Below are 11,240 nucleotides of genomic sequence, written 5' to 3'. Positions count from 1 at the left end.
AAGTACTACCGTCGGCACATCACATCAGTTGTGAGTCAATTGAAACACTGCCGAACCACTCACCCACAACCCTGTTTGGATACTCTAACACAGTTAAAGTTAGAGTTATTTTCTAACCCACTCTAACCCAAATAAGCACCTCTCCACCAGGATAGTTGGGTTAGATGGAACTAACCCACTCTAACCCTCCTTGTTTGAATACTTTTGGGTTATTTGAGCCTTCAACTAACTAGTTTCTTCGTTGAATTGCATCTGTTGTTGACGCAAGGGCAGATAGCACTCGAAATAGGTCGAACCAAGTCATCAACTCATTATCATAGGAGGTAAATAATCCAGTAATAGCTAACCAAGTAACCTTGGCATAGATCATCAAACTAGTAGTAGTACTTAATTAATTATAGGCCACTCATCTGCTAGCCAGTATATCTGCTCCTTCTTCCTCAGCACGGCTCCAGCGAGCATACAAGATACAACCAGATCCTTATCTGCGTAACGCTTATTCACTCGACTTGCAAGTTGCAACCAGACGATCAAGCTTCAGCAACGGGGCGAAAGCCATGCAGAAGTGCGGCAGACCAAACTTTGTCCATGTCGAGCACCGTGTCCCCGCACTCATGCTCGTCCCATCCCTCCAACGCATGAACGATCCCCGCGACGCGCCACGCGCTCATCACCCTCCTCGGCAGCCAGTTCTGAAATGTTTTAAAACCGGTCAGCTCAGCTAGATCATGTTGTGTAGTAGGTACTTTGCACATGCAGAGTTGCGGTTCAGGGAGCGTGTTATTACCTCGCACGAATGAACATTCTGCAGTGTTTTAGGCACGCTCATCGCCGGAGTCGTCGAGTATGTGCAGCCGTCCTTGCGCGCCATTCTTGGTGGGAACTGTGAGTACGGGATGAACCGTGTTCCTTTCGGCGCCCTGAGCTGTTCGGTGGCATCTGCGCCTTCTCCGATTATCCACACCTGCGAAATTCGACCAGCCGTTCCATTAGCTGATCATACGCGATTCCTAATAATTATATAGTTATATGATGCCCCCCTACAAACACATGCATAACTTCGTTCTTACCTTGGCCATACCGGTTTTCGACAGTAAAAGGTTGTCAGCTGCATCTTCTGGTATTTTGGGCTGAAGGAAATGATAGTCTTGCTTGTTTGTTATTATCACCTGCACAAGAGAGTTGCTTGTTAGTGTAAATACGTCGTCTCGCCGTGTGATTAAAATGAGGGAAAATGAAGAAGATTTGAATATTCTAATCTGACCTTGATATTTTTCTTGCATAGAGCTGCAGCCACAGCACAGGCCACCTTGGAAATGTTTCCTGAAAGAACAACTTGGTCCGCGCCATGGGGAATACTATTGACAACCACTGCAGCAGCTAGACTGGTTCCATCCACCAGTTTCAACCCCAACTTTGGGTACTTTTGTAGATAAAGCTCTCCGCTTCCGTTGAGGCTCTGGGCCTGTTGGTTTAAAGATATGATGATCATATTGTGAACGGTGGTATCTGTTATATAAGCAACCGATGTTGCATCTCTAAATTTCCCCTACATGCATCTTGTTTTGATCAACATTAGCTACACTGCATCAGTACTTCTAGATCATGAGCATGTGAACTGAAGTTTCTTCTTCAGAATTCTTTTTTTTTGCGAGGATTTTTCTTCAGACGTTAGTACACAGTTGAACGTTTGATACACAGTATTCCACCTGATTTAAGACGATGACATATACTCCCTTCGTTTTTATTTAGTTCGCATATTAGCTTTGATCAAAGTCAAGCTTTACAAACTTTGACCAAGTTTATATACAAAAATATTAAGATGTACAATAACAAATCAACAACAATAGATTTTTTATTAAATGTACTTTCACATCGTATAGATTTATTATGATAAATGTCTATATTGTTTTCTATAAACTTGGTCAAACTTTACGAAGTTTGACTTCAGCCAACTCTAATATGCAGAGTAAATAAAAACGAAGGGAGTACTAGTTTGAAGATTGGACAGCTGAAGAAAACAATGTACTACCTGATTCAGGAGTCCAAGGCTAACAACTTTAGCCCCCTTCTTGTCAGCTTCACATATTGCCTTCACAATCAGGTTATTAATTGCTTCCTTCTCCCAGTTCAATCCATACTGCAGAACGAAAAGGTTAGTCATTTGTCGACAACCGACACAAGCCATCGCTCCCGCACATGTAAAAAACAAGATAATTCTCACATGGAAATTGTATCTTGGTATGGCCCAAGACTGGATTTTGAGTTTCTCCATGACATTCCTCTCAACGGTGAACCAAGAACCGTACGCCCACGTGAGCACCATGGAGAGCCAGGACAGAGGCCACATGATCCGCATGTACCACTTTGAGGCGTACGGCTTGGCGGCGAACTCGGCGAACCCGGGCCTCATGTGGTAGATGGACTGCAGGCTGGTGAGGTGGGTGAGGTGAACCACATCTACGGCCTCCTCCTTGCTCTCGATCGATTTCTCATGCAGCGTGTCTGACGACTTGTCCATCGTGTTGTATATGTAGTCGTAGAACGGCATGAAAAGAGAGTAGTTCGTCCGGAACTGAGTGTGGTGGAGAGAGTGAAACCTAAGATGTTGAAGAAGTTCAGATCATATGATAAGATGATAAGATGTAATCGTTGCAGAAAAACAGCTTGATTATTTTGGCAGAAGTAGAGTACTTACGATGGTGTGTACATGAGATATTTGAGCGGAGGGAACCATGTGAAGAGCCAGGTGGGCACCAGCTCGAAGTTGCAGTGGCCCATGTTGTTCATGAAGTCGATGTAGAGCATGTAGAGCTCAAACGTCATGATGGAAGCAGTTCCTGTCAGAACGCAGGCGATCATCGGGATCGAGAAGAGCAGTTCGTAGGCCACGAGCTCGGCAAATGGATGAATCACGGCTGCACCAACATGACAAGACCAGTGGCATTTCATCTACAGTAACTTAATTGGCAAAATGAAAAGAAAGGAATTGAAACAGATAAAACTGTTGTGCAAGATGTTTGGCAGGGCAACCGACAAGCCTGCAGTTCGTCTGTTGATGTCTTTCTACTTACTGTGGACAGGACAAGAAAGTGTAGCCAGGAAAGTGATGCCTTGCCATCTTGTTGCAGGGGAAAAAAGGGTTGGGAAACAGTATGCACTTGTTACCGTACTTTGTCTGATTGATCAAGAATGTCAATTTATTGAAAATGTCTAATTCTTTTCCATGTGCGGTCATTCATTTACCAAGTTGTGTTTGGAGTGTAGTATTCATGTCAGAAAATTTCAGAAAGTCATTTGTATTCCTCAAATCAAAAGATAAAATTCACACCATTTTACTTCTTATGAAAGAAAATCAAACACAGCACACAGCAGCCAGCAAAAATTTCAGACAGGCGATCCGTTCTACATGCTTTACCTTTCGTGTTTCTTCTCTTCCTTCTTTGAGTTTTTTCGTGTTTCTTCTTTAGAACTCTTTCTGTATCATTTTTTACGCATATTTTTGAACAATTAATCAGCAGAAGGTGTGGTCAGGAAAGTGATGCCTTGGCATCTCGTGGCAGGAAAAAAAGCATCGGGAAATATATAGTAGTACTACGCACTTACTGTGCTTTGTCTGATTGATTGATCAAGAATGTGAATTTATTGAAGATGTCTAATCCTTTTCCATGTGCGGTCATATCATACATCTATGTTTTGTTTGGAGCGTACGCTCATGTTAGAAAACTTCAGAAAGTCATTTGTGTTCTCCAAATCTGAAGACAGAATCCAAGCCATTTAACTATTTGCCTTTCGTGTTTCTTCTTTAATTAGAACTCTTTCGTCCATGGACGTGGAGTTTCTAATCTCCCATAGGCCTATGGGCTCGATATTAGAAAGGTGCCTTTTTCCATTTTACACACATACGGTACTTTTGAACAATGAATTAGCAGAAAGTTCCTTGCAAGAAGAAGCCTTGTTGCAAATATCGACACGTAGCAGCGAAGAGACGATTGTCCAGACGCTACGTGCTACTGTATCTCCCATAGGCTGGGGCCAATGCGAAAGTTGTGAGTGGGTGCGTGGCAGGTACTACGTGACAGTGAAGCAGCAGTGCAGCACTTGATTCTGTTTGGTCATAAATGAAGCATGCATACGCGGCAGCGGATGCACTCACTCAACCTCCAAATGCAAATGGTCCCGCAATATGGCTTCGTTTCGTACGTACGTAGCGTACTCTCTGCGTTCCTAATTAGCCGGCTCACAACATGTGTCCCTGTCAGTCTATCAAGGTTGTAACACGTGAGCTCAGGCACGATATCACGTGTGTAAGGTACAGCTTAATTGATCGGCTTCTTCTCTACGGTTGGCCGGGACTTCATTGACCCGGCCTGGCTGATGGGTTTCTTGTTTCTGTTTTCCTTACAGTGTACATGAGGTGATTTTAAAAATATTGTATTGTAACAGAAACAAGGTTCAACCAATACGGTATGCCGAGGGCGTGTTTTGTTTGCAGATCTGTAGATTCTGTAGATTTTTAAGATCAAAATCAAATGTATTTGACACCATAAGAAATCAACAAAATTTGAGTGTGGAACACTAGTACCCATTTTGAATTTGTATTTCTTTAGTCTCTAAAAGGCTATTTGGGGTTATCTTTAGATTTGCATTTTCAGCACATGTATTTTTTTAATGGACTACTACCTTTTTTAAGGGATTTATAAAGAACACTACTTTTTAAGATTGATTTTAAGGACCACTTATGCATATCGTGTGCATAAGGGCATGGCCAGCGCTACATGCTGGATGGCTGCCCCAGCTGCCACATCGGCTCAGTCAGTCCAGCTCATGTAAAAGGTGCTGCTTGCAGAGGCGGACGGGCTCTTGCAGAGGAGGCCGGTTCCTCACCGACAAAACATGGTGGCTGAGCCAAGTTCTGCTCTTCATGATAGTGTGCTTTTTTGGCTTGGAGAGATCAATGAAAGAAAAAGAAAAGAAGTAGTGATGACAGGCTAGGAAAAGGACCACTGCCACCATTGAGGGATTGTTGGTTCGGACAGCAGCTTCAAATAACAGAATGACTAATTCACATCTAGATGTTTTTTAAGGATGTCATATCTAACTATTTTTTTTCTTCACCCAGATACAACGATCGTAGCATCCGGCATCGCTCGCTCGCAACGCTCCCCTGTTGCGGGGTGGGCTTTTCTTTCGTTGTTGTTTTGGACCGCCTCTGTTGCTGGCTGTACAACATGTTTTGTTTTTGGGCTGCACCTGTTTTGCGGGCTTTTTTTATTTGTTGAGGCCGCGCTTGTTGCTAGTCGTCTGTTTTTGTTTTTGGGTCATTTTTTATTTTTGATTATTTTTTCGTATAACACATGAGGCATTTTTAAAAATAGATACCTTTTTTACTCATGTTTTTTTGTTTCTTTGTTTTTTTTGTCGATACATGAAGTGCCACGTAGGCTTGCTACAAGCTTGAACATCGTCAAAAAAGGAATGTCTAGGCTTCGTCTAGTCAACTAGGAGGCAAAGACTCATGTTGAATGCAACACATCTGATGATGACACATCCCGCAACAAGGGAGGGGGGGGGGGGGTTGTCTGTTTTTGTTTTTTATTGGCGCCCTAGTTGCACGACTACCTTCGACCCGCAACTAGGGGGTGTCTGTTTTTGTTTTTTATTGGCGCCCGAGTTGCAAGTCTACCTTTCGACCTGCAACTACGGGGTCGTTTGTTTTTGTTTTTTTATCGGCGCCCAGTTAAAAGTCTACCTTCGATCCGTAACTAGGGGAGTGTCGTCTGTTTTGCTTTTTTTTGTAGGAGCCGTAGTTGCATGTTAACCGTCGCGACACAACTAGTGGGGCGTCTGTTTTGTTTTTTATAGGCGTCCCAGTTGCATGTCCACCTTCCCTCGCAACTAATGGGGTCGTCCATTTTTTTGGAGCCCCAGTCGCAGTTCAATCCTCACGATGCAACTAGGGGAGGCGTCTGTTTTGTTTTTTATTGGCGCCCCAATTGTAAATCTACCTTCAACCCGCAACTAGGGGGGGGGGGTGTTGTTCGTTTTGCTTTTTTATAGGAGCCCTAGTTTCATGTCAACCCTGGCGACGCAACTAGGGGGCGTTTGTTTTTTAGGAGCCCCAGTTGCATGTCTACCCTCACCTCGCGACTAGTGGGGTCGTCCTTTTTTTGTAGGAGCTTCGGTTGCATGTCAACCCTCACGACGCAACTAGGGCGGGCGTCTGTTATTTTATTTATTGGTGCCCCAGTTGCAAGTCTACCTTCGACTCGCAACTAGGGGGTGTCGTGTGTTTTTTGTTTTTTTATTGGCATCCCAGTTGCAAGTCTACCTTCGACCCGCAACTAGGGGGGTGTTGTCTGTTTTGTTTTTTTAGAGGAGCCCCACTTGCATATTTTTTTGTAGGAGTCCTAGTTACATGTCAACCTTCAACCCACAAATAGGTGGGGGGGGGGGTGTTGTCGTCCGTTTTGATTTTTTTTGTAGGAGCCCCAATTGCATGTCAACCCTCGCGACGCAACTAGGGGAATTTTTGTTTTGGTTTTTTATTGGTGCCCCAGTTACAAGTCCACCTTCGACACACCGCTAGGGAGGGCGTCCGTTGTGATTTATTTTTTATAGGAGCCCCAGATGCATGTCTACCCTCGCCCCGCAACTAGTGGGGTCGTCCGTTTTTGTTTTTTAAGGAGCCCCAGTTGCATGTCTACCCTCGCCTCGCAACTAGTGGGGTAATCCTTTTTTTTGTAGGAGTCCCAGTTGCCTGTCAACCCTCGCGACACAACTATGGCGGACGTCTATTTTGTTATTGGTGCCCCAGTTGCACGTCTACCTTCGACCCGCAACAAAGAGGGGTTGTTTTTGTTTTCTTATTGGCGCCCAGTTGCAAGTCTACCTTCGACCCGCAACTGGAGTCATCTGTTATTGTTTTTTAATGGCGCCCCAGTTGCAAGTCTACGTTTGAACCGCGACTAGGGGGTGTCGTCCATTTTGCTTTTTTTATAATAGCCCCAGTTACATGTCAGTCCTCGCGATGCAACTGGGGGCGTCTGTTTTGTTTTTTATTGGCGCCCCAGTTGCAAGTCTACCTCCAACCCACAACTAGTGGGAGTTGTCGTCCATTTTGATATTTTTTGTAGGAGCCCCAGTTGCATGTCAACCCTCGCAACACAACTAGGGGGGGCGTGTGTATTATTTTTTTATGGGTGCCCCAGTTGCAAGTCTACCTTCGACCCGCCACTAAGGGGGCGCCCGTTTTTGCTTTTTTTATAGGAGCCCCAGTTTGCATGTCTACCCTCGCCCCGCAACTAAGGCGGTCGTCCGTTTTGCATTTTTTTTGTAGGAGCCCCAGTTGCATGTCTACCCTCGCCTCGCAACTAGTGGGGTCGTCCTTTTTTTGTAGGAGCCCCAGTTGCATGTAAACCCTCGCAACGCAACTAGGGGGCGTCTGTTTTGTTTTGTATTGACGCCCCAGCTGCAAGTCTACCTTCAACCTGCAACTAGGGGGTTGTCGTCCATTTTGATTTTTTTCTAGGAGCCCCAGTTGCATGTCAACCCTTGGGGCACAACTAGGGGGGCATCTGTTTTGTTTTTTTATTGGTGCCCAGTTGCAAATCTACCTTCGACCCGCCACTAGTGGGCGTCTGTTTTTGATTTTTTTTATAGGAGCTCCAGTTGCATACCTACCCTCGCCCCGCAACTAGGACAAGCGTCTGTTTTCCTTTTTTTTAGGAGCCCCAGTTGCATGTCTACTCTCGCCTCGCAACTAGTGGGGTTGTCTGTTTTTTTTGTAGGAGCCCCGGTTGCATGTCAGCCCTCGCGACGCAACTAGGGCGGACATCTGTTTTTTATTGGCGCCCTAGTTGCAAGTCTACATTCCACCCGCAACTAGGGGGGTGGGGGTTGTTTTTGTTTTTTTACTGACACCACAGTTGCAAGTCTACCTTCTACCCGCAACTAGGGGGTCATCTGTTTTTGTTTTTTTATTGGCGCCCTGGTTGCAAGTCTACCTTCGACCCGCAACTAGGTGGGTGTCGTTTTTTTTGTAGGAGCCCCAATTGCATGTCAACCCTCGCGACGCAACTTGGGCGGGCGTTTGTTTTTTCATTTATTGGCGCCCCGGTCGCAAGTCTACCTTCGACCCGCAACTAGGGAGGTCGTGTGTTTTTTGTTTATTTATTGGCGCCCCAGTTGCAAGTCTACCTTCGACCCGCAAATAGGGGGCCGTCTATTTTTGTTTTTTTATTGGCACCTCTGTTGCAAATCTACCTTCGACCCGCAACTAGGGGGCCGCCTGTTTTTGTTTTTATAGGAGCCCCAGTTGCATGTCAACCCTCACGACACAACTAGGGGGGTGTTTTTTTATTGGCGCCCCAGTTGCAAGTCTACCTTCGACCCGCAACTAGGGGGCATCTGTTTTTGTTTTTTTATTGGCGCCCCAGTTGCAAGTCTACCTTCCACCGGCAACTAGGGGGATATCTTAGTTTGTGTAGTTCTCCTAGTTGCATGACCACTGTTGACTCGCAACTAGGTCCATAGTTTGTTTTATCCCGGTTGCAAGTTCACTATTGGCTCGCAACTGGGCTTGTACTTTTGTAATTGTCCCTGTTGCGAGTCAAGGGTGACTCGCAACACGGCCCATAGTTTTGTTGTTGTCCCAGTTGCAACTGCACCCTCTCACTCACTTGCATGTTTGTTTTCATCTGAGTTGTAAGCCCACCCTCGACTCGTAGCTGGCATCGTAGTGTAGTTATCCTAGTCGTAACTCCACCCTCGACTCACAACTAGGCTCATAGTTTGTATTTCATCCTAGTTGCAAGTCCACCCGCGACTCGCGAGTGGGACTATTAGTTTTTTTAAATTCATTTTGTTTCTTTTCGTTTTCCATATCTTTTTAAAAATTCCTAAACCTTTTTCAAAATTATGAACAACTTTCTAATCCATATTATTTTGGAAATTTGTGAACATGTTTTTTAAGGGACGAACTTGTTTTGAATTTGCAAACAAAATTTGAATATCAAGAATATTTTTTCAAAGATTTTTTGAATGCACAGTCAATTGTTTAGTATGTGTTTTAGAATAGTTTTGTGTATATTATAAAAAATTCACCGTATATTAAAAAGTTCAGCATATACTAAAAAATGTTCAGTGCACATTAAAGAAATGTTGATTGTGCATACTTAAAAAAAAGCTCAATGTTAGTACTACTACTCGAAGCTAGCGACCAGATTATTTTTCCAGGAAAAAAGCTAGCGATCAGCTGTATGTATAAGCCAGCCACCCAGGCAGATGTGAGGCGGGCTGATCTTTTTGTTTTGGGCTTTAACAAAATGCGTGCATGAAGTGAAGGAGCGGCAGTACAATGCGTAACATGCAAAAAAAAAATGCGGCACACAACGCGTGTTGTTTATCGTGAGCGGGGGCGCGAGCGAGGTAGCCACATACACGTACTACTCGATCTCGTATATGTGCCAGGCAACACATAACTGTTTCAAAAGAAAAAACTAACAAGCAAACAAACAAAAAAGAAAGATGGGCTTGTGCTAGGATGAGGTGGTGTTGATGTCATATTTAGATGTGACATAATTATGTCACATCTAGATGAGACCTAGATACATCTATAAAAAACTGTGTGAAATGCATGGGGCAGCACCATGGTGATGCCACCATTGTACATGCCCTAAGTAATGTTGTGCCCTATTTAGCTAGTTGGAATAATCGTCATATAATTTTTATCGTATTATTTTGCTTGAAACTATTTCGAGATCGTCACACGCTGAGTAGGAGCTCTCTCGAACTTACTCGTTTACAGCCCCACGCACATGGTTTCTACACACGCACACAAAAACGATGCATGTGATCGACCAGTCGGATAGCGTAAGATGGCAGTCCGCTGGGTCAGTGACCCGCAGACGTCGGCCTGACATATGCCGGTCCAGATCTGATGCCCTTGCCCATTTTGCTCGAAAGAAACAGGCCATGCCCATGTCCTTTCGAAAAGATGCACTGATTGGCGCCCTCGAAAGCCAACCTCAGCATATGTTGCACCCCTCCAGTAAAAGATAAAAAGAGCTAGCTACAGCGCACGCAGCAAAATACCGCGCTACTAGGTCAGAGCATACAGTAGACGCGCACACATGCACGTTTGTAAGTACGCGCGTGGTGGCGTGGGTCTCTGCTGCGAGTGTGTCCTCGTTGTGCCAGTATGAACAGACATACTTACATGTGATGGGCTCGGTGACGATGGAGGCGTGGTGGTGCGAGTGGTAGCGCGTGTAGAGGAAGTGGTGGTGCAGCGCGCGGTGGAACCAGTAGTAGACGAACTCCACCGGGCCGGCGTGCAGCAGCGCCAGCAGCACCGCGCCGTCCGTCCTCCACAGCGGCAGGTTCTGCCCGCCCGGCAGGTGCAGCGCGCCCAGGAACAAGAGGATGGCGCTCAGGATGATCTGGTCGTCCCAGTTGCGCTCGCGGTCGATCTGCTCGAACTCGATGCCGCGGTCGACGATCTGCCGCTTGCCGCGCGCGTTCTGGAGGCGGGACACCGTGATCCAGGCCTGGTTGTGGAGCCCCCGGAGAATCATCGACGGGAGGATCACCAGGTACCCCAGATCGGCCTCGCGCCACCCCTTGGTCGCCACCTGCTGGATGCCGTGCGCCACCCATGGCGCCAGCACCACGTACTTCATCCGCATGCATGCCGGCTTAGTCAGTTTGGACACGATAGATAGCTAAAGCTGGGGTGATGGTGGCGCAAACTAGATCTGGTACGTACCTTGAAGCTGCCGAGCATCTTCCATGGCCACTCGCTGAAGAGGCCGGGGTTTGTGGCCATGGTGTCGTGGAGCCTTGGAGCAGCTTGCTACCTAGCTTATCTGTTTGTTCTGCAAGCTTGACAAGGCCTGACCTCTCCGTTTGGTACTCCATCAATTTATAGGCTCGGCTGGTCTGCCTTCGAGGATTCGACTGTACTATCTCCGTTTCAGTTTACAAGTCCTACGCGTATACCTAGGTTGTCAATTTTATCACCTTAATATAAATTATATAACACAAAAATTATATGGTTTGAAAATAGAACATCTGAAGTTTATATTGGTATATTTTTTGTAATATATGACTTGTATTAGGTTGGTCAAATTGACGATCTAGAGGCACGCACACGCCCTGTAAACTGAGAAAAAGATAGTATATATGTGCATATGGGAGAGGGCCCACATTAAATGACAGGCGCCGTCGCATGCCTGTTT

The 11,240-nt window shown here is 45.6% G+C and overlaps 1 protein-coding gene across 1 annotated transcript; it reads right to left on the bottom strand.

Moving 5' to 3' along the window:
- Nucleotides 1-286: 286 nt before the first annotated feature.
- On the bottom strand, nucleotides 287-10,926 carry LOC125506201 (very-long-chain aldehyde decarbonylase GL1-5). The gene is made up of 9 exons (XM_048671066.2): nucleotides 10,769-10,926; nucleotides 10,220-10,676; nucleotides 2,699-2,918; nucleotides 2,225-2,600; nucleotides 2,033-2,140; nucleotides 1,265-1,465; nucleotides 1,071-1,169; nucleotides 788-964; nucleotides 287-692 (listed from the first exon to the last, which is right to left on the bottom strand). The coding sequence occupies exons 1-9, from the start codon at nucleotides 10,826-10,828 to the stop codon at nucleotides 531-533; spliced, it is 1,860 nt and encodes a 619-aa protein (XP_048527023.1). The 5' UTR covers nucleotides 10,829-10,926; the 3' UTR covers nucleotides 287-530.
- Between the last annotated feature and the right edge of the window lie 314 nt (nucleotides 10,927-11,240).

Source organism: Triticum urartu, chromosome 1A, assembly GCF_056163025.1.
Source record: "Triticum urartu cultivar PI428250 chromosome 1A, HENAU_Tu73, whole genome shotgun sequence".
NCBI lineage: Eukaryota > Viridiplantae > Streptophyta > Magnoliopsida > Poales > Poaceae > Triticum > Triticum urartu.
The sequence above is the reverse complement of the archived record's forward strand: the minus strand, read 5'-3'. Positions and strand labels throughout refer to the sequence as shown.